The 22,776-nt window shown below is 44.2% G+C and overlaps 1 protein-coding gene across 2 annotated transcripts; it reads left to right on the top strand.

The window, feature by feature from the left end:
• The first annotated feature begins 1,624 nt into the window (after window positions 1–1,624).
• Window positions 1,625–21,713, top strand: CTNNB1 (catenin beta 1). Of its 2 annotated transcripts, XM_065753171.1 has the most exons (16): window positions 1,634–1,931; window positions 13,778–13,838; window positions 14,331–14,558; window positions 14,692–14,945; window positions 15,041–15,279; window positions 15,364–15,565; window positions 15,900–16,044; window positions 16,516–16,619; window positions 16,708–17,046; window positions 17,322–17,480; window positions 17,580–17,699; window positions 17,842–17,992; window positions 18,087–18,208; window positions 19,573–19,633; window positions 20,387–20,607; window positions 20,917–21,713. In XM_065753171.1, the coding sequence occupies exons 2-15, from the start codon at window positions 13,826–13,828 to the stop codon at window positions 20,593–20,595; spliced, it is 2,346 nt and encodes a 781-aa protein (XP_065609243.1). In that variant the 5' UTR covers window positions 1,634–1,931; window positions 13,778–13,825; the 3' UTR covers window positions 20,596–20,607; window positions 20,917–21,713. The 2 variants fall into 2 exon arrangements, with proteins under 2 accessions (XP_065609244.1, XP_065609243.1); XM_065753172.1 differs by lacking the exon at window positions 20,387–20,607 and having other exon boundaries at window positions 1,625–1,931.
• The last annotated feature ends 1,063 nt before the right edge of the window (window positions 21,714–22,776 follow it).

Here is a 22,776-nt window from a genome sequence, read left to right as displayed (position 1 = left end):
CATACAAAGAGGCTCTGAAAGGTATCTGGGACCATGCAATGAATGCATCAAGGGCGTCTGACTGATTCTACTGTTGTTATCAAGTACCCAATGGAATTGCTTAGAGTGAATTTGGCAGTAATACCCTATAGAAGGAGCACTTTGTACTTATATAGTACCTTTGATCCAGGCATCTAAAAGGAGGGGTCTGTCATGACTGTTATTCCCATTTTATTGAGGGTGAAACCGATGAAGATAAGATTTTCCCAAGACTGCACAGGGAAGTGGCTGCAAAAGGGACAAAGAAAGTAACTCTTCTTCCCATGCCTGTTTTAACGCACCAAACTCAACTCCAGGAATGTTTTCTTGTACCACAAGTGAAGTCAAACTTCTGGAGTCAAGAACTGCATGACCCTTGTGCCCACTGCTGCACATTTCCATGGCGCGCAGCACCACTCGATAATTCCCCTGGAAGGCGACCAGCGTTCACAGCCCACTGGCCCTGCTCTGCCAGCATTTGCTTTGCCAGCTCTCGCCGCCTCGTTGCCTTCATTCCTGGCCTGCGGAGCCAAAACAGAAAACTGTCCTGAGAGAAAACACTGCCACAGAGGGAGCTGGATGCCTCGGACCTCCAACTTCAGGGCTGCCCAGGCAGTTTCATCTCTTTACGGCGGAGACCTGAGGGTGCCCAGGGGCCGGCAGCAGAACGGGGAGGAATCAAAGACTGTTGCTAACCGCGGCCACTAACTTCGAGAGCAATTTTAATGGGACAAGTCTCCCTGCACTGCACGGGGCGCGGCCCCACAGGGATGGGAAGGGTGCCTGGGAGGTTGGGGCGTGTTCTGCGTGCAGCAAACCCTCCTGTTTTATTTTATATTTTACTTTATTTTATTATTATTATTATTATTATTTCACGGGGAAGAACATCCCATCTTTTCAAAAGCGCTGACGGGAGAAAGTTGACGTGCGAATCATTGTAGAAAAGGCTTTAAAAAGAAAGCGTGTATTGCTGAATACAGCGAAAGAGGAAGAAATAATCCGTCAGCGTCACTGCCCGAGCACAAACTCCGCGCCCGTCCCACCGTCCCACAGCCCGCGCCCAAGCGCCGGGACGGTTCCGCGGCCCCGTGCATTGCTGTCGTGAGAAGCGGGGCTTGGGGGGGGGGGAACGACTGGGGGGACAGCTCGCCCCTTCCGTAAAGCAGAAATAAATTGCACAGCGAGACACTTTTATTCAGCAGCCGCTTCCTGGAGAAAAGCACGGGGAGCGTTTCCGCCGACGCTAGCGGAGCCCCCTTCCCCCCCCCTTCCCAACCCGGCTGTGTGCGAATCGAGGGCGTGCGTTGCGAAACGAGCTTAAAAAACAGTAGGAAAAATAAAATAAAATAACCATCTCCGTGCAAACGGAGCGAAGCAGAGACCCCGGGGCAATCCCCGCGGCCGCGCCCCTCGAGCAGAACAACTTCTCGCTCTCGCTCCCTTCGGAGCATCCCCTCCTCCCTCCTTCCCTCCCTCTGGCTGCTGCTGCTACCGCCTCGGCCTTCCCCCCGCTCTCTTGTGCAGTCGCCGCTTCCCTCCGCCGTCTCCCTCCGCCCTGGGAGCCGGGCACTATTTCTCCTCCCCCTGCCCTGTGCGCTGGGTGCCTGTGGAATGCTGCGCGCTGGGCCCGGCCGCGGCGGCAGGATACAGGCAGCCCGGCGCTCACTATAAGAGCCTCCTTGTGAGCGCCGCCATTTTAAGCCTCTCGCCCGGTTCGGCACTGGGAGCAGCGAGGAGACGTGCTTGGGGACTGCCGCCGCCGCCTCGTACGGTCACCATACGGGAGGCAGCGGCGGGAGTGAGCCGAGCCCGGAGGAGGGCGGCACGGGGAACGAGCGACGGATCCGGCCGGGATCGCCCGGGCGACAGCAGCCGGAGCCCGGGGGAACGCTGCGCTCTCGCCTCCGTGCCACGTTAGTGCCGCTTCCCTCCGGCGGGACCGCGGGGCGAGCCCCTCCCCCAGCAGGGAGCGGGACCGCAGGGGTCCGGGCTGCGCCTGGGGGGGGGGGAGCTTGGGACAGCTGCGGGAGGCGGCAGCTGCGGCCCCCGGGGCCTCTCGGGAAGTGCGGCTGGGTGGGCTCGGGGCTTCGGGGTGGGGTTCTTGGTTCTCGGGGGGTCACAGAGCCGCTGTCGTAGAGGCAGCGGGGGGGGGGGGGTGGGGGACGGAGAGCCGTGGGTTTGTTGGTAGCGAGCGTAATGTGCTAATAACGGCCGCCTGCGGTCGGAGGGAGAGAGCTGATCCGCTGCCGCGTGGGTTTTCGGTGTTGCGTGGCCGTGTGCTTTGTTGGAGGGGCTTATGCCGCTCCTGGGGGTCCGCGAAGTGTGGTCGCGGCGTTCGTTAGGGGTATCCGTCCGGGGACCGTGACTGCCCCGAAGTCGGGCACTTCGGAACAACTTGGCGGTCGCTCCCAGCAGCGCGTAGGGAGCCCGTTTTCCACTTCCCGTAAGACCCAGGTGTGCCCCTTCCTGAAAAGCCGCCTTTTGTGCACGGTCGGTTGCTCCCGGGGCAAGTTTCTCTAAAAGCCTCCACCTCCTCCCCCCCAACTCTAAGTCATCCCCTAGCTGAAACTCGCTGCAGGACGCCGTGCGGCTGATAGGATTCTCTCTTCCCAGAAGAGAGAGCACCGGTAGAGGTTTCTGGGAAGAGGACGGGGCTGTGAAGGTACCCCGGGCGGGCTGTGATTTCGGGGCGGTGTTGATCTTTGCAGGCGGCTGTTACTTCTTGATCTCTTTCTCGTGGAGCGGCCATTGTTCTGACACTCAGTACGTTCCAGACATCTGTGGTCCTCCCATCCCCCAAAGTATGCAGTGGTGAATGGAAAGAGGCCGGGCTGGTATGCTGAGGTCGGGGGAAGGAAATCAAGGAGGGGTTTTAGTAAAACAGGATCTTTGTGCGCTGAGAATAGGGCAGGGGCAGACTAGGAAACTACCTGGATGTATCACTGTTTCCTTCATCCGAAGTTCAGATGCGCAGGAGAGAAACTCTTCACTTAACAAATTTACTTCAGAATGGCGAAAAGGTTCTGCAAGGCTTTGAGGGAGAAGCGTTGAGGGAGAAGCTCACTGGTGTTTGTTATGATAAGTTGTGATATGTATTTCAATAACTGACAATTCAGGAACCTAAGGTTGATCTTGCGTCCTTTATAAAAGGTGCTGACAGCTGCAGTTGTCTGCTGCAGAACGGCTGGTACTGCTGGATGTGAGCTGCTGAGGTGTTCAGGAAAAGTCTTAAACCTCTCTAAATTCAGGCACTGCAGGTAGAATCAGGTCTAGTGCCAGGCTCTTCTGGAGCTCTAAGGACATGGCATTGCTTTATGGCTATTAGTTCACAAATTTGTTCAGTTATGAACTAATAGACACGAGAATATTCATGTTGATCTGTTTGACTGCTTCTTTTCAGAGTGTAGGGAAGAAATCACTATGGACATCCTGATGAAAGGACAAAGCAGGAGAGCTTCTAAAAGCAAGGATTTGCTGTAAAGCAAAGCTTGATTGAAAAGAGTCAGTCCGTTCTTCAAATGCAGCGTTCTGTTACGTCCCCTGTGAACCAGGCTTCCTGCTCTTGCCAAAGCAATAAATGGGCTGGGCTGCTTGCCTGGTACGTTCTCGTGAATGCTCGCATGTTGCTGTGACTGCCTGGTGTGTCGGTAACCAGCTTATCAAATCTTCGTCCTGAAGCCTGAGGCTTTTTTTTTGTATGGTGGATGTTGGTTTTTAGTGTCTTGACATCAACAGAAGTTTGTACTTAATTTTTCAGAACGCAGCACTTAAGTGAATTCTTCTGTTTAAAAAAAAAAAAAACAGTACTGGTGGCCTTCTAAATGAAATTGGGAGTAGAGAGGCATGTAGCAAGATGGGGACAGGGAAGGGCAGTTGTAAGCTTCAGTCTTTGTAAATGGGAGTCTAAATGTGCTGTTTGAAACTTGTGGATAAAGATGTTTCTGCAGAATAGTGTCTGGTAGGCAGATTAGTGTGCAAATACAGCAGTAATCAGAATTGCTCCTGTTAACTCTGTTAAATCTGGTAACACAGGGCTGGCGGTGATGACGGCAGCAAAACTTGTTCTGTAACTCTGGCAGACTGCATACCGTGGCAGGAAAATCAGGACTGACCTTACTTATCTCGAACATCATATACTTCATGGGGCCTGATAAGACTTGGTGAGAAACTATGCAGGCAGCTGGGACTTGTGCATGGCTCCTCGAGCATGTGCCTGCAAATCCTGAGCCTCCTGCCTTTTTGGGCGGCTCTGCAAGGATTCCAGCTTAGACATGGCACCGTGCTAATTCTGCAAACTGCGTGTGACTTCCTTGTCTATTCAGGCAAAATAACTCCTGTTCAAAGAGGGCAGGGCACTATTGCTGGCTGACTTTCTGGCTAAGCATTGGAAGGCTTGTTCTGGGGCTGCTTTGCTATGTGATGTATCACCTGCATTGGTTAGAGTTACCATTGTAAGTAGCTTGACTGTGGGTGATTTTAATATCCATCTCCGATACTTGATTCGGAGCTAGAATTTTCTCTAGGCTGTGCTGGGAGTATAGTCCCAAAGGGTGATGACTTAATATACTTGTGTGGCCTATGTTGTCTCTTCTGGGATGGGAAAATAGGTAGTCAGAAGGTTTCTGCACTGACAGATAAAATTCAGGTGTAAGAACTTACAGTGCCTTTTGCTGGTACTTGTCTGTGTGGAACTCCACACTGATAATGTGAGCAGGTGAGAAGTACTTGCTTGTCAACTTGGGTTTGATCAGTATTACAGAAAGGGAATAACTGCACTGCTATTTAACACTAGATAAACTCTAGAATTTAAGGAATAAATTCATCCATTTAAGAGCTGAAAGAGTTAATCTGGTATTCCAGACTGCTGCTTTTAAAAGGTAGCATGAACTAGCTCCAGGAACTTACTGGAGTTGGCAAATACCAAGCATGTGGAACTAGGATATTTGCTGGAACTAGCATTTGTAGGCTGACTTGCTGTGCTAAATAATTTGTATAAACTGGAGAAGTTTGCCAACTCTGCAGCAAATGTAGCGAGTGCTCCTGTATTGTCCTGGCAACAATTCAGGTGCCCTCCAGTGGTCAAAACTCTCAACATCCTTAGAGGTGCTGATTAGTGCTATTGCATTGTCAATTCATCTTAATTAAAAGTGAGTTGAGCATTAGTGTGTTTAAGTGATGCTTCTTGCAGTATTGTAAGTACTTGTCTATTCTGACAGACAAGCCAAGGCCACCAGTACATACGTGCGCTTTGAGATTCATAAGTCTTTCACTGGTGTCATTGCAGTTATGACTAATCACTCTGGTTCCTTAAACCCGAGATTAATGTTTAACATCCATATTTGGGGTTGGTTACACAGTTATGGAGAAGAAGAAACTAGATTATGGTTGGATTCTTAGGGAAGAGAGATACTTCTGAAATTGTCACTGTATTTGTCTGGAGAAAGGTTGTCTCCTACGTAAGATACTTCTGTAATACAGTGGCTGTTAGTTTTCTTACTGTTGATGCATACTATCACTAACTATGGGGTTACTGTGTTTTTGTTTTTTTTCTTCTGTGTAAGCTGTCTCTAAATGGTCCTCATGGCAGGCTTGTTTTCTGTGTGACTACTTAATACTAAAGGATGATGTTTGGTCCTTACTACTGCTCTTTCCACTGAGGACTTCTTAATTGATAAAAGCAGATGTGGACCAGAATCTATGAATTGGGCAAGCACATTAGTTGTACTGCTTGCAGACTTTGCTATGGGCAGAAATGCTAGCTTTTTCCCAACTGAGGAAGGCAGAAGTACCCATAATGTAGATAGCTGCATCCCTCAAATAGAAGGAGCTAACTTTCTAAGCAGTGTTAGAATTTCTTAGTGCTCTGCCTGGCTGTGAAGTACTCCAGTGTGATGAATGCTCCATGAAAGCCCACATCAGAACTGCTTGCTGGTGGCCAGATCAAGTTGAGTCTGTTGCTGAGCAGAAGTGAGTTCGTAACTGTTTTGGTGTTATAGGCATGAATCTGTGGTGCATAGCTGATTTAAACAATGAAGACAGAGTAATTGGGTTGATAATGCAAGTTCATAACTAGATTAAGTTCAAAAACTTGGAACTGTCATAGCAGCCCTTTAATGCTAGGCTGCAGACTGCTGTCACGTGGTTGGTGTGTACACTATGTGGAGGATTTTTTTTCCTGTGCTGGATGTGTAACACTAAGTAGTTGATGCTGTCTCTTCCATCTTATCTTAAATGTTAAGATTATCATCAGCTCCTCTTGGACAGAGGAGGAAGAGGCATAGGTAATTGAACCAGCTTTGAGTATTGTATTGAATTATAGGATTTTGCTAGCATTACAGCATACTTACCAGTGAAATGCTCCCTTCAGCCATTGCTTTCAAGCATGAACTGATGATTTCAATGATCAGCTTGGTCACAGCTGTTGCTTCTGTCTCTTGGAGACAACAAAAGTCATTACAGAACACAAACAAAATCCCAGTGCACAGTGTAGCTCTGAGAAGATTGCTTTGTCTGTTCCACATGTAGGTCTCACTAGAAACTGCTGGTGTACTTTCCATGATTTAGAACATAAAAGATGACGTTGGCAGATCTTCTGCAGAATAACTGTGCTGTGGAACCTAACACACTGTAACTTCACCAAGTGATAAAATCCAGTGCTATCAGATTCAGTATACTACAGTAGAAACACTCGTTTAAGTGACAAAGTTTGCAGTCTGAGGAGGTGCTGTCTTTGCACTGTTACATGGTGGGATGGACAGGATTTCCGGGTAGCAAGTAAGGTTTTGAAGTTCATCACTTAAAGGGATCTTTCAGCTCAATGCCTTGATAAGTTGCATTATCTTTTGATACAGTTGCATTTTGAGATTGGTCTGTATTCTCCAGGCTCCCAGTTTCACAGGTTGGGACTTATCTTAAGCATTTGTTGGCTGACCAGTAGCTCTTAGACTAAATTAAGTGTTCCTTTACTGGAACTTTTAATGGGTTGTTTTTAAAAGGGTACTTAAACCTTACTGCTTGTGAAAACCCTGACTAATTGAACAAGCTGCTAGGGCCTGTATGCTGTGTCTGTTGCTCAGAAGTGCTGCTCTTCACGGCCACTGAGTGCCTGCAGCTGAAAGCTAGTTCAGCAGTGGGAGCTTACAAAGTCTGTTCCTGATGCATTCCCATTTCCTGAACTCTCGGTGGCTGAAGTTGTGCCTCACTGATGGATTGAAACTTCTGGGTGGTATTCTGTAACTGGGGTGAGGAGAAAACATTAAGCACTATGCTGTAGTCTGAGCTGCACTCAGAGCTTGATGTGTTGTCACAGTTAATCATTTGACAAGCTGGGTGGGATGTGGTTCCTCACCAGTTTGCTGTCTCTTTTGGAGAGGAAAGGTGTAACTGGTGAGTGCTGTCAGATAGCTAGTGCTATATCTGGCTGTATGTGCAGCTTCCCACCCCCTTTGTGTGTGCATAAGGCTGCACAGATTCAAGGAGGAGCCTCTTTTTCTGGCCATGTAATCAGTCTTTCACTATTATTTTTTTGAAGCTAACCTAGTTCCCAAGTCCTGACTAGACAACTAGATGCCTTTACTTTAGGCATCTTACTTTCCATAAAGCACTTCTAATCAACTTCCTTTGAGAAATAGCAAGAACAGAAATATTTGCCTGTTGTGTGCTTTAGGTAATGAGCATGTGAATAGAAACTGTGCTCTTAATTGGCCTTAGATTGCTGAGGTGACTGAAAATAGAATAGTGTAACTCCTCGTTTTGTGATGTGGCACCAAATGAACTCCTACAAGAGTTAGTATAGAAAGCCCAATCTGCTTTCTGCAGGGGGAGCCTTTAGATGACTTCCAAGGCAGAAGGTGAGGACTAGGAATCTGGGGAGAGGGAAGAGGAGACAGAGTAGCAAGAAAGGATATAGTAAAAAGCAAAGAACTCCTAATGAGCGCTAGCAGGTCTTTGTGATCTGGTTATTGAAATCTAAAACAAAACATCCCTGGTGGCAAGGCAACTTCTACCTTTTTGTAGACATCAGCAGAAAGTGTTGTCAGAGGAATTAGAGCTGGATAGTCCTGCTGTTGCATTTACATGGAGTATTGAGCTTATCGGTGGACTGAGGTATCCTTCCTTACTAATTGGAGGGAATGATGCAAGTTTGTGAATGCATTTGCTCTGCTGCAGGCTAGGATCAGTTGGCTGGATTTGGTGTGGTTACGTGCTGCAGAAGGAAAGTTAGGTTTCCTGTCACTATTGGTAGCTCTCAGGTTTTTTTTAAACTGTTGCCATAGTTGAGGTTGCTGTATCTTAGCTGCATCACTAGTAATGCTGCTGTGACTCATGGAGTGACATTTCTTGGGGTATTGAAGGCTGCAGATGAGTGTTTCTACCACCTAAATGAGAAATACAGTTGACATGTTCTGGGGCTGTGAAGTCACATGGTCCTTTTCGCAGCACTATAAAGGAATGCTGTTTCCCCATGCTGTATGTTGAATTGTTCCTTTTCCATGTTACGTACTGTCACTTCTGTTTACTTAGGACATCTTCATATGGTCCATAACAAAACACTTTCATCTTGTATTATCAGCTTGCTTGAATGACTGGAATGAAACTTGTTAAAGACTTCTACATTTCTCAAATTAATATCCTGACTCCCAATATGGTTAATGTAAACCTTAGCTTCACTGACTCAGATTCAGCCTGTGAAATCTAAGTATTCTGTTGCTTTGTTTAAATACAATTACTTACAGCCATGAACTACTGTTGGAGGCAGTTTTTCAGTGAGATCCATAGTTTTTTGTCTGTCCAAGTCCTTAAACTGCTGGGCTGAGGAGAGATTTGAATAACTGAGTTTTTCAATTCAGAAGCTACTGCTGGTGCATGACACATCTGGCTTGAATCAAGGCCTGCCATTGCTTGGCTATAACTGACTTCAAACTAATCTACTTGCTGCAAGCAGTTACCACAAAGATGGTTACTTTCAGAATCATCAGAGTGACTGAGTACTGCAGGAGTCACTACTTCACATGGTGTGGGAATGCTACTTACTACTTGGTTTGTGAATATGCAGTGTATTTAGAGAAAATTGTTTTATTGAACTGTGACACCTTTAAAAGAATTTACTGCTTTTTTTAATAAAAATAAAATGCAAAGTCTTCAGCATGAAACAGCTTTCTGTTCCTGCTCTGAAATAAAGATTTATTAATTGAGAATAAAATCTGCAAACCCAACTATCATTCTTATGAGCTTCTGAAATTCCATTCACACTGAACCTATAGCACTGGAATTTCTTATTGTATTTGGAAGCACTGCATACATGAAGGACCTTTCAAATAAATACCCAGAACTCAGTGGAAGCCAGAAACTGCACGAGTTAAATTGTTTATATCCTGTTTGGAAGGCTAGGGGAGATTTTTCCTTCTGTTGGGATAGGGAATAATTAAATATAAACTTAAGGCCCCATATTTAGACAGATCTCTAGTGGCAAAATTTTTACTTCTGAAGATACCAAGTGAAATTCAAACTTCTGAAGCATGCAATGGTCTCTTTAAGTTCCCAGGCTATCTCCCTTACTCTGAAGCTAGAATCAGCAAGTTTCAATTTGAATGCCAATATCTGAAGTGTAATTGCTTTTTGCAATTGCCAAATATGTTTTTATCTGTAGCTATTTAAATCAGTTCTTTTAGGTAACCTGTAGCTTTTTCCTACTCTCCTTTGGTTGTAGCTGTCAGGTTGTTTTCAGGTAGGGTGAAGGCTTTTAAGAAACAAAGCAGGCAAACTGATGGGGCTTCCCCCATAAAGGAGGAAAGGATAAGTTTCTACTTGTTCTAGATTTCCTTTTTGTCAATTCAGTGCTGTTCCAAATCAATACTGAAGTGTGTATCAGTTGGATCATGTCTCTGTGTGACTCAAAGCAGTAGAAGTAGGCCTGCCTGTTGCAAGGTTGTGTACTTGAAGTTAGAAATGGTGGAGAAAAGTGTGGGCCTGCTTTCCTTGATTAAAAATAAAACTGGAGGGAAGAGAGTGAAGAAGAATTTTCATACTTAATCTGGTGTAATAGGCAGATCACAAAATTAGACCCAAAGAAAGCTTCCAGGAGGAAGTTGTCAGTGCATATACTTCTCTTCTTCACTTGTATGTAGGTGTGAGCCCTGCTTTTAGCTGCTGTAGTTTCATTATGAGATTAAGATCTTGTTTTAAGTGAGAAAGTCTTCGTGACATTCGGTACTGATGGTTAATTTAAAGATGCAGCTCCTTAGTCTGTCCTACATGAGGCATGGTTTGTGAGAGCCTGGGCAGTAGGCTTTAAATAGATCACATTGATGGGGATGTGCCAGACTTCCTCTCCCATATGAGGCTTTCCTTAATGCTGCTTTCAAACAAAAGATTTCTGGAAGGCTTAAAAACTTCAGTATTAGATTTAACTTACAAATTGGGTAACTGCTTATTAGATCTGTTAGGTGTAATTGGAGTCAATTTTAATGAAAAGTTTTTAAGATTTGTTTAATATCAGCTGCAAATATGAGCTGTTGTGTAGGTTAGCAGATAGCACCTGTCTTAATGTAGCAGCCAGGTAAGTATCAGGCTAGTGCTTGCCTCCCATTATAGGTTTTTTTTCCTAATTCTCTTTATGTGTGAGACAGCAGAAGTTAACAATTTTGTGTGCTTTGTATCCTGATGGAGCTTTTCTTTGGAAAGAGAAGTAGGTTTCATTGAAGCTGGTGTATTGTTTATCTCTTTGATGTACGCTGTTCATGAAAATCAGAAGTTACTACCTAAGCTTTATTGATCATCAAAATATTCCTTACTTTTCCTTCCTTCAGAGCGGAGAAATTTGAATTAGTCTTCCATATTATGGCTTCCAATTTCAAGCTAAGTGTGTTCTGCTTGCTGAAGGTTTTGAATGCAGATGTGGGACTGAGGTTACCTGGTGCAGTCCAGTGCAGTGTCTTGTATTACCCTTCATATGAGAAATTCAGTACATATTCATTATAAAAGTCCATTGAAAACTGGAGCTGATGGTGGTTGCCACATAAACTGATGTTGTCCTGGGGGAGGTTTATAAGAAGTTAATAGGACTAAACCTTGGTAATGCACCAGTGTGGATATATGTTGTGAATAACACAATACTTAGAGGAATTCAGGCCTCAATTCTGAGCACTAGTCACTCCTTAATAGTGAGGGCTATGGAAGTTTGCTATGATGCTAACATTTGTTTTTGAAATACATTAAATACTTACTCATGATTCAAATTTGCTTTACTGACCATGAAGATGTAATGTCTCTAGCCCTGCCTCCTCCAGGGTGCCTGAAGAGCTAGATGTAAAGGAGCTCCATGGCCTTTGCAGGGTTGGGGTTTTCATGTTTGTTCAACTCTCCCTCGGTGATCCAGTTTCTGCTGGGAGAGGTGACAACACAAACCTTTGTACCTAGGCTGGGGTTGTTGCTGTCAGAGGCAGCAGTTGGCCTTCTCAGCAGTACACACTGAGGTGGGGGGGGGTGGATCAGCAGCTTGTCTGGGCTGTCCTACCCCCTCATAAAAAGAGAACAGAGTGGGAAGCGAAATACAGAAGAACGTTCAGTTGCAGAAACCTAAAAGCAAATGGAATGTACTGCTTTTCCCTGGCTGACTTTAATCTGGGGTTATTTTTAACTTTGAGGATTAAATCCAATTTCACATCTAAATTAGGAATGCTGGCTGGAATTGCTGGGGGGCTTTTCAGTTGTATGAAATGCAGATTAGGAAGTTAGAAACTTTGAGGTGCGGCAAGCGGGCTGGTCTAAGGTCAGCGCTTCAAAGTCACACTGTATCTGGCTGATAATGCAGTTCTGAACACTTAACTTTGTTCTCACTGCTAACCTGCAGGTGTTCTTCAGCTTCATTTTTAAATGCTGGTGTGCTCTGTTGGACTGCTGCTGCTACTTGTCTAATTTCTTCAGGGTGTTGAAAGCAAACCATTTTGGAGTGCAGTTGCTGTAAACGAGCTGCCTTCCTTTGTGCAGAATTCAACAGCAGAGGAAATGATGTGCATTCTCCCCAAGCTCCCTATTGTATATTTGAATGTGAGATAGCACTGATGGTCTTGGTGCTCTTGACTGATTCATCCACTGGTATGTCAACTTTTCAACTAATCTGGTGATCGGTTTCGTATTAGCAGAGCAGGCAAGAGAGGCTGCAATCAAAATAGATTTTTTGCGTGAAGGACATGGAGCAGAACAGATTACCTTCAATACAGATCTGCTTCTTTCTGTATGGAAGGTGTTCTTGGGGCTGGCAGAGTAATACATGAGGCTTGCAAGGTGCTATCAGTATGTTGTATCTGCACTTCTACTAGCAGTCCATTTTAAAAGAGCCAGGAAAGGTTGGGAAAGTCAGGACAGGCGGCACTGGTGTTTGGGCAGCAAAGTAATGAGTTTGCTCAGGAGCTGCAAGTGGCTCAGACAGGGAAACACAGCCTTGCCTCAGCGTTGTGCAGTCTGTTCACTGAGAGCCCTAAAACTGCAGGCCTGTCTTCTATTGAATTATCATTTTCTAAAAGCTGTTCCTGAAGGAAATCCTTAAACTGCTAAGTCTGTCTTTACACAAATACAGTGTCAAATGGACTTTGTTCTCCTGACACAGTACAGCAGACCTGTTCTTGCCTTTACTTCATTGTCTAGGAATGTTTTGATCAGCATAGCTCTAACACCGAACACACGCTGAAAGCTGTTCGCTGGAAGAGATGGTTTTGCTCTCTGCACTAGTTACCACTACAAATGTTTCTGCTTGGCTAGCTCCCAGAACAGACTGTCACCGACACTGTGTGCTGGGAAAAAAAACAACACAACAACTACAATAAAACTGATAGAGGCTAGTAACAAAAAACCAAAACAAAAACAATGGAGTTGGAATGCAGGAGGAAGGGGAGCACTTGAAAACGTGACAGCTCTGACTGACCCATTGTGGAGTAGCTGCCGTGAGTTTTTCCCTCTGGGTTAATGAGGAGACAGCTACACATTTACGGTACAAGTACTTTGGTAGCGTTGGGTGATACTGAAAGGAGGTGCATACAACATTTGATACAACATCTAATCATAACTCAACCTTCTGTGCCTTGGATTTGGACAAAAAAAAGAAGTTTGGTGGCTTAATGAATGTGTGCAACTGAAGCAGAATTCTTGATTTTTAAGGCTGGTTCAGTTTTCCATTTTAATTTCACAGAAGAGTATTTCATATAGAATTAAACCTTTCTCCTTGTGGTACAGGAAAGGAGTGAAGAAGCAAGTTAAGTTACAAATTTTTGTAACACAAAAACGATAGTAGTGTGCCTTAAATGGTTGTTAAGCTTTCCTGGCAGAAATCCTTATTGTAGCCCTGTATCAAACTGGTCTGCTAATATCTTCAGAGTGGTTTTCTGAGAAGGGAATGAGCAATTCCAACCCTTGTCTCTGCAGCACATCCAGGCCAGGTAATTTAATGACTGTACTTCATCTTACACGAGGACAGAGAAGTAAAAAATGGCTCTATCGTGGTCATTTTTCATTTATTTTTTCTCTTGTGGGTCTAAAGAAGTGAATGTATATTATATATAGTCTGCCAGGAAAAGACTAGGTGATATATCTCATTCTTCTGTGTCCGTAGGGGGGTTGCTAATTAGCACTGAATATACTCACTTCAGCAGTGGCGTGGCAACGTGTGCTAAGCTTTAGCTTGCAGTTCTGCTGTTATAATATGAAATCCTGTCTTACTAGCCCTGATTAGTGTTTAATAAGTTCTGATCTTGCTCTTTTTTAGAGTCTCTGAAAGGTAGAAGGAAAGAGTTCTGGGAGCACAGCAAGGAACATGGCAACCCAAGGTATATAATTTATTACACTTAATTTTTTATTAGACCCTACCAGTTGTAATAAAGAAGAGTTAAACTGGTTCCTTACTTTCCTTTTTAACTTTTTTAAGTCGCTTGAGTAGAATAATGCCTAATGTACTGCAACAATTACTACCTTACCACTGGAACTTAACCCTGCAAACAGGTTTGTCATCATAAACATTTTGAGTCACTTAAGTATGGCCAGGTACCTAATCATACGATGTGGAGAGGGATCCTTTAAGCAGCAGACGAAGTCACAGCAACAGTGATTGCTCTGTCTGCTAGTCATGCTTATAGATGTCTGCATTGGTTTGATATAATGCCTCACTTTAAAATGGCTGTCACTTCCTGTGCTACACTCATCTGGGCTGAGGTAGTTGTTTAAAGCAGTTTATTTTACTGTAAAATCCTAGTCATTTCTTGAAGGACTAATACGTGCTGGAGTAATTCAACTAAGCCAAATTGTTCAATGATTTCTTATAGCTGACTTGATGGAGTTGGATATGGCCATGGAGCCAGACAGAAAAGCTGCCGTCAGTCATTGGCAGCAGCAGTCGTATCTGGACTCTGGTATCCATTCTGGTGCCACAACAACTGCTCCTTCTTTGAGTGGCAAGGGCAATCCTGAAGAGGAAGATGTGGACACAACACAAGTCCTTTATGAGTGGGAGCAAGGGTTCTCTCAGTCCTTTACCCAGGAGCAAGTTGCTGGTAAGGCTTTCTCTGCTGCAGCACTTTGTTCAGACATGCAGCTTGATAATACAATTCAGTATTGAAGTTTCTGTATTAATCTAGAAGAATAGCTTTTATTCCCGTTTTAAGACATACTTGCCTTGTTTTTCAGATATTGATGGCCAATATGCAATGACTAGAGCTCAGAGAGTGCGTGCAGCTATGTTCCCTGAAACACTGGATGAAGGAATGCAAATTCCATCCACACAGTTTGATGCTGCCCATCCAACTAACGTACAGCGCCTGGCTGAGCCATCGCAGATGTTAAAACATGCTGTTGTAAATTTGATAAACTATCAGGATGATGCTGAACTTGCAACTCGTGCAATCCCAGAACTGACCAAACTGTTGAATGATGAGGACCAGGTAAGTATTTTGTGTTTTGTTAACTTTGGTCTAGCATGCCTACGGGGCTTCTTTGATGTCCTTATACTAAAAGCTTTCTTTAAATACTCCTGTAGGTGGTGGTAAACAAGGCTGCAGTTATGGTTCATCAGTTATCCAAAAAGGAAGCATCTCGCCATGCAATTATGAGGTCTCCTCAAATGGTATCTGCGATTGTACGTACCATGCAGAACACGAACGATGTGGAAACGGCCCGCTGTACTGCAGGCACGCTACACAATCTCTCACATCACCGTGAAGGCTTGTTGGCAATCTTCAAATCAGGAGGCATCCCCGCTTTGGTTAAAATGCTTGGGTAAGTGGATTGCTGAGACAGTATTTTCCGTCTTTTAGATGATGTTTGTAGATGCAGACGCTCATCGGGCTTTTCCTTTCGTAGGTCTCCAGTGGATTCTGTGTTGTTCTATGCCATTACAACTCTTCACAATCTCCTGTTACATCAGGAAGGAGCCAAAATGGCTGTCCGTCTAGCTGGAGGGCTGCAAAAAATGGTTGCCCTGCTCAACAAGACAAACGTTAAATTCTTGGCCATCACAACAGACTGTCTTCAGATTTTAGCCTATGGCAATCAAGAAAGTAAGGTAAGAGCCTCTGCTCTCAAAGCTCTTCAAAGTGAGCAAGCTTGCTAAGGGTGGCCTAAAAAGATCCCGTGTGCTAAGCTCATTGTTCTGAATCTCATGTTGAGCTAAGGATTTTGACAATTGCTGAGTAGTTTGCCAGTCAGTCCTGGCCTTGAAAGAAGGATGCTATTTTGTGGAAAGGTTTGTGGTCGGACAGCAAAACATTACAAAACTGACCAGTAGTTACGATTAGTTTTTTAGAGGTCTGAGCACGTAGTTTGTGCAAGCCAGCCTACTCGTGTGACCACGAAGAGACAGGTGAGTGCTACATTGCAATCTTTCTGCTGTCTTTCAGCTGATTATTCTGGCAAGTGGTGGACCCCAAGCTCTAGTAAACATAATGAGGACCTATACTTATGAGAAACTATTGTGGACCACAAGTAGGGTGCTGAAGGTGTTGTCAGTCTGCTCCAGCAACAAACCTGCTATTGTTGAGGCTGGTAAGTGCATTCCTTGTACCTTTTTTTTTTTTAATATAAATAAATTAATTTAAATAAATATACTGGATTTCAGAATCCCACACTAACGAGAACAGAAGCTGACAGCATCAGAAGTTAAACACAGTTGGTCTTTCGATTTATAGCTAGTTTTAGAGGCCGTAGGTATGCATAAGTGTAAAACGTATTCTGTTTTTTATTAAGTCAACTGTGGTGTTAGCTATGTGCCTTTATGGCTGCGTGTTGTCAAAATTGTCTCCTTATGACATATGTACATACGTTTTAAGTGAATGTTACAAAGAGAGTCACAGCTTTTTTCTTCCTATGTGACGAAGGATTAAGGCCTAGGCATATTAGGATACTAATCCAAAGAAAGAACCAGAAGCTTGTGAGATACTGTGAGAAAAATTACTCTGTTTACAAGATGAGCATTTGAGTAATGATGTGTGACAAACATGCGCCATTGTATTCTAGGTGGGATGCAAGCTTTAGGACTCCACCTTACAGATCCAAGCCAGCGTCTTGTCCAGAACTGTCTCTGGACTCTGAGAAATCTGTCAGATGCAGCAACCAAGCAGGTACGTGGGCCTTCTCAGGGATCAGGACCAAAGGCCAGCATAGTGGAAGAGGAAAGAGGCTAAATTTTCTTCTCCTCTTTTTCTGCAGGAGGGAATGGAAGGCCTTCTAGGAACTCTTGTTCAGCTTTTAGGATCAGATGATATTAACGTTGTGACTTGTGCTGCCGGAATCCTTTCTAACCTTACTTGCAACAATTACAAGAACAAGATGATGGTCTGCCAGGTTGGTGGCATCGAGGCTCTTGTGCGCACGGTTCTTCGGGCTGGAGACAGGGAAGACATCACAGAACCTGCTATTTGCGCGCTCCGTCACCTCACCAGCAGGCATCAGGAGGCTGAAATGGCTCAGAATGCAGTACGTCTCCATTATGGACTCCCAGTGGTGGTTAAACTGTTGCACCCACCCTCACACTGGCCTTTGATCAAGGTAAACAAATAATGGTTGATATCTATCAGTGCTGAAAACCTGAAAACTATATCAGTGCCTTTTCAAGGTAACAGTAGCTGAGGAAAATACTGTTTCCAAGGTGTTGGAGAATGTAACTTACCTGATGGAAAGGCTGCTTCAAATGAGCAACTCTCAAGTTGCCTCTTTCAGAGATCCAACTCTTTGGGACAGACTGATTTAATAACAAACACAGCGCTGAACAGCAAGCACACCCCTTATGCTCTCTTCTTCCCCACCTCCTTTCTGAACTGCAGGCTACCGTTGGGTTGATTCGCAATCTCGCGCTCTGCCCTGCAAACCATGCCCCGCTGCGTGAACAAGGTGCCATCCCACGGCTAGTTCAGCTGCTGGTTAGAGCACACCAGGATACCCAGCGACGTACTTCCATGGGCGGAACGCAACAGCAGTTTGTGGTAAGCGGCCACCAGGAATTACAGTTACCACCAGGAATTACAGTTATGAAGATAGCATTCAAGATCTCAGCTTAAATACCTTTCCTTTCCCTATCTTAGGAGGGTGTGCGCATGGAGGAAATCGTTGAGGGCTGCACTGGAGCCCTGCATATTCTCGCACGTGATGTTCACAATCGAATTGTAATCAGGGGTCTAAATACCATTCCACTATTTGTGCAGGTAAGCAGGAGCTCAAGAAAATGCTGTAGTACATACTAGAAAAACTGCTTCGCTGTTTTGTTGGTAGATCTGCTAATTTGCATTGTACTAAAGTTCTTTTCAAACAGAAGAGTTAAAAGAAACCCTTGTGTTTTGATTGTAGTTGTTGTACTCCCCCATTGAGAATATCCAGAGAGTAGCTGCGGGTGTACTTTGTGAACTTGCTCAAGACAAGGAGGCAGCTGAAGCAATTGAAGCTGAAGGTGCAACTGCCCCTTTAACAGAACTGCTTCATTCCAGGAATGAGGGTGTTGGTAAGTGAACTTAAAAAACAGGTTTCTTACTTGATGTTAGAAAAGTTGCCGGAAGAATTGATGCTGACTAAACTCGCTTTATTTTTTTTAATAGCAACATATGCAGCTGCAGTGCTGTTCAGAATGTCTGAGGACAAACCACAAGACTACAAGAAGCGACTTTCAGTTGAACTGACAAGCTCTCTGTTCCGGACTGAGCCAATGGCTTGGAACGAGGTGAGCTGTGTCCTTGCATGAACGGTGCTTTGGGGAGACTTCACTTTCATGTCCTCCCTCCTTCCAGTAGCGAGGTGTAGATGCTACAGATTCAGTTTTACACATGCCTGTAGTTCTTTACTCTCTCTGCGTGTCCAGGTTCAGTAAATGTGTGCTCACAGATTTGCAGAAAACAATGCAAGCTTTACGTGTGTACTGTTGTCCTAGGGCAGAACTTTATATGTAAACAGGTGAGACTGACAGTTTTGGGAATTCGTTGCATAGGGCAAGAAACCCTTCCAGAACTATAGTTTCTAAAGCCTGTAGACTTGCTCAAGCAGAATGAAGAGCAAGCAGCATTAGAGGGCTACTTTGGTGCTTCATTTTCAGATAGAAAGAGTCTATAAAGTTTCTAAAACTCATTTTGCTCTATGTAAAGCTGCATATAAGAATTCTGTAGGCCTCTGTGCTGCTTTTAATTTCAAAGGACAGCTCGGCAGGAATCTAAGACTCTCAGCCAAGTTTTGCAGATTGTCCAAACCTGATGAATTCTGGTGGCAAATGCTGAGGGAAGTATGAAAGGATAGAAGCATAACCGTAAGATTATCATGTGAGGACTCTTATTTAGCAAACTCTGTAGGACTGAGAAGCTTGGGGTGGGTATGCCACTTGTGTTCTCCTTAATTGAGAATTAAGCTCTCAGACTTGGAACTATTTGCAAGCTATCACATGGAGTTTTTTCATGTTTAAAGACCTGTACAGTGAATTGTGACTGAAGACTGCATTGGGGAATGTTTCACTGTCTTCCACCAGATCCTTAAGGTTCAGAAGTTCTATCTTAATATAAGTGGTAGTCTTTGATTTGTATGTAGTATTTCAGCGCTCATTTCTGCTTCCTAAAGTCTGTATCCATCTAACGTAGTAACACGAGAAAACAAAGCAAAAGTGGACTATCTCTTTGAAGTACAGGTTGTTTTGTTACAGTACAGACGTGCAATTCCTTAATTTGACAAACCAGGGGAAGTGCATTGGGAACTAAATGCTCTGTTGCTAGCTCAGGATTTGCTGACCAGCCGACTTGCAGAGGTTGGGCCAGTATACCAGAGCAGTGTTCCTAGATGTGCCCCTTCCTACTCATTCCCAAGCAGAAGCCTCTTTCCATTGAGTCATGGCTCCTGTGTCTAAATAGGGCTGTTAGTGGGTGCAGATGCTTGGATAAAAAGACATTTCACATTCACAGAAGTATTACACTGCAGTGTGCAGTGCAGAAGAGTTGCTGAAAAGGGATTTATGGCAAGCTGTAAAATTTCTTAAATTCAGAATTACTAATGTTGGCCCTAAGACCTGACATAAAAACTGTTCTGTAACTTCTTGTGCACATCTAGACTGCGGATCTTGGACTTGACATTGGTGCCCAGGGAGAACCTCTTGGATACCGCCCAGATGGTACGTCTGTTCCATTCCCCTCGACTAGGCTTAAGTTGAATCAAGTCAAGTCACTGACTGTAAAGGAGAACTGCAAATGACTGAAGAGTGAATTACTCTTCAGCAAGATATTGCAAACTGACAGGCAGATGGGGAACTGCCAGCTCAAATAAGCAGTTTCTGCAACACCTCTGGCTGCACTGAAATGGGAGCCATATGAATGTGCAAAATTGGTGTCGCCTGTCTGAGCCTTGTAGAATCTCCCACTGAGCTGCTGTTTCCAGCAATCTTTTAAATCCTTTACAGATGGACTTGACGGTTCCAAAAGTGCGGTTTTTCTTTAAAACAAATGTTGGTATTGTAATACATCAGTCTTGAAGCGTCTGTAGACCTAAACTCAAAGCCTGTCCTTACGGATTCTGAGCTATTTTTGACTAGTCCTTCAGAAGAAAGTCTGCAGTCTTGTAGCCTGGTTCTGCTGTAGTATTGTTGAAGTTCAGTACTGTTGATTGTGCAGACTAATGGCTTGGCTGGAATCTGCTCGTGCTTCTGACTGCAGTGTGCTTTGTCTGCAGAATCACACTGGGAGGCTGTTTCGAACGATGGAATAGCCATTAAAGGCAGGCAGCAGATCGTTTTGAACTTGGCTGAACTAGAAAAACAATTAGATGGCTACAACGATCTTCTCACACACTGATACTTGCGGCTTCTGATGCGTCTAACATCTGTTAACATTATGCTCTTTTTCCCTCTGCCACCTTTTAACTTTCTTAGATCCTAGCTACCGTTCTTTCCACTCTGGCGGATACGGTCAGGATGCCTTGGGTATGGACCCTATGATGGAACATGAAATGGGTGGCCACCACCCTGGTGCTGACTACCCAGTTGATGGTCTGCCAGATCTTGGCCATGCCCAGGACCTTATGGATGGGCTGCCTCCAGGTGACAGTAATCAGTTGGCCTGGTTCGATACTGACCTGTAAATCATCCTTTAGGTAAGAAGCTCCAATCTTGACTTTCAAAACAAAACAAAAAGAGAGAAACAAATTACTGGACTCAGGACTTGGTTGGCAGGGAGGGAATGGCTTAAATGGGTCCCAGTGGGACAGAACACCGAAAGAAAAGCTCTGGAGACACACGATCAGTACACTCCTATACTCCAAACTGACTTCTGTCATGAAGTGTGGAAGTAATTAACTGTAATGTCTTGTGCATCAGCTTCGTGCAGTCCTTATGTTTAAACAGCCTTTTACTGAGGAGCACTGACATTTTTTTTCTTTGTTTTCTTTTTCTTTTTTTTGCAGCTGTATCATCTGAATGAACTTGCATTGATTGGCCTGTAGAGTTGCTGAGAGGGCTCGAGGGGTGGGCTGGTATCTCAGAAAGTGCCTGACACACTAACCAAGCTGAGTTTCCTATGGGAACAATTGAAGTAAACTTTTTGTTCTGGTCCTTTTTGGTCGAGGAGTAATAATACAAATGGATTTTGGGAGTGATTCAAGAAACGAGGAATGCACAAGAATGAATTGCAAGATGGAATTTATCAAACCCTAGCCTTGCTTGTTAAAAATTTATTATTTTTTTTAAATCTCTGTAATGGTACTGACCTTGCTTGCTTTGAAAGTAGCCTTTCTTTTCGCAGTAATTGTTGTTAGGTTTTGTTTTTTGTTTTTTGTTTTTTTTTTAAGTCTCTCGTAGTATTAAGTTATAGTGAATATGCTACAGCAGTTTCTAATTTTTAAGGATTGAGTAAAGGTGTAGAACACTAATTCATAATCGCTCTAACTGTATTCTGAATAAAGTGTAACATTGTGTAGCCTTTTTGTATAAAAAAAACTAGACAAATAGAAATGGTCCAATTAGTTTCCTTTTTAATATGCTTAAAATAAGCAGGTGGATCTATTTCATGTTTTTGATCAAAAACTTTATCTGGGATATGTCTGGGTAGGGGCCAGTAAGAACTGTTTATTTGGAACCTTGTATTGGACAGTTTACCAGTTGCCTTTTATCCCAAAGTTATTGTAGCCTGCTGTGATACAGATGCTTCATGAGAAAAATGCAGTTATAAAATGGTTCAAAATTAAAGTAAACTTTTAATTCACTCTGTGTCAAATTATTTCAGACTGTAAAGAATAGCTGTGTGTTGACAGGTTTTCTGAAACCCGTTCTCAAATTGCACAACACTTTCACTACTTCAAAGGCAGAAACCAAGAACTACTCCCCCTCTCCATCCCGGTAAGGCCTCCTCAGCCCATTGCAGCTCAGAGTTAGAATCACAGAGGCTTCCTACTGCGGTATTTTTCCCCTTGAACTGCTGCTGCTTTGCTGCAGCAAGGCAGCTACACTGGTGCAGCTAGAAGCTGGGAGTGCTGCTCATAACTGCTGGCTAATTTACAGACTGTGCACATCTGCACTCTGCAGCTGTCAATGGCCTCTGCCCAGAGTGCTCATCCTGCCTCACAGCAGCAGCTTGCCAGCACAAGATCACAAGGGAGATAAGCTGTAAAGGATCACAGCTCAGTGGTAGGATCCCAAGGAAGGCGAGAGCTGAAGCAAACTACAAAGGAGTGCTCTCCTTTGCTTACAGAGCAGAGGAACTGCAGCTATGCTGACATCTCATTGAGTAACCCAACATCTCCCAGCAGCATGTGCTGTAGAAAACCATCATTATAGAACACTACCAAATAACAGACAGGGTTCTCTTCCTATTTCTGAACACTCCAGCTTTAATTCAGCTGTCAAGCTTTGAAAAAGGGATAGATACAGTGATAGTAAAGATTATGCAAGAAAGCAATTCCAGTGGAAAGTACAAGGTAAAGTCAGTTTGTTTACCTGATGTCCTCTTGGAGAATAGGCTGTCCAAGGGCGGGCTGCTATCAGCAATGCAGGAAGGTCTCTGCCCTGGAGGTGTGGTAGCATGCAGTTGCTTTGACACACCAGTGTCAGGGCCAAGTACCAGGCTCAGCCACTCCAAGTTGTCTCCAGGGACATGGCAATAAAGGGGATTTCATTTCTTACACACTATGGCACCTATGAGTTCTAGAGGACTGTAGCTCTACTGGATTTCCTCGTGTGGATGTGCCACGTGTGCACACACTACAAAGTATGTTCACCCATTTTTTAGTAGGAAGGTATTGTCTAATGCAAGTCACAAGTGTAAGGCA

The sequence above is a fragment of the Cyrtonyx montezumae genome, unplaced genomic scaffold, assembly GCF_038088225.1.
Source record: "Cyrtonyx montezumae isolate F1298 unplaced genomic scaffold, pur_monq_1.0 scaffold_8, whole genome shotgun sequence".
Classification (NCBI taxonomy): Eukaryota; Metazoa; Chordata; class Aves; order Galliformes; family Odontophoridae; genus Cyrtonyx; species Cyrtonyx montezumae.
The sequence above is the reverse complement of the archived record's forward strand: the minus strand, read 5'-3'. Positions and strand labels throughout refer to the sequence as shown.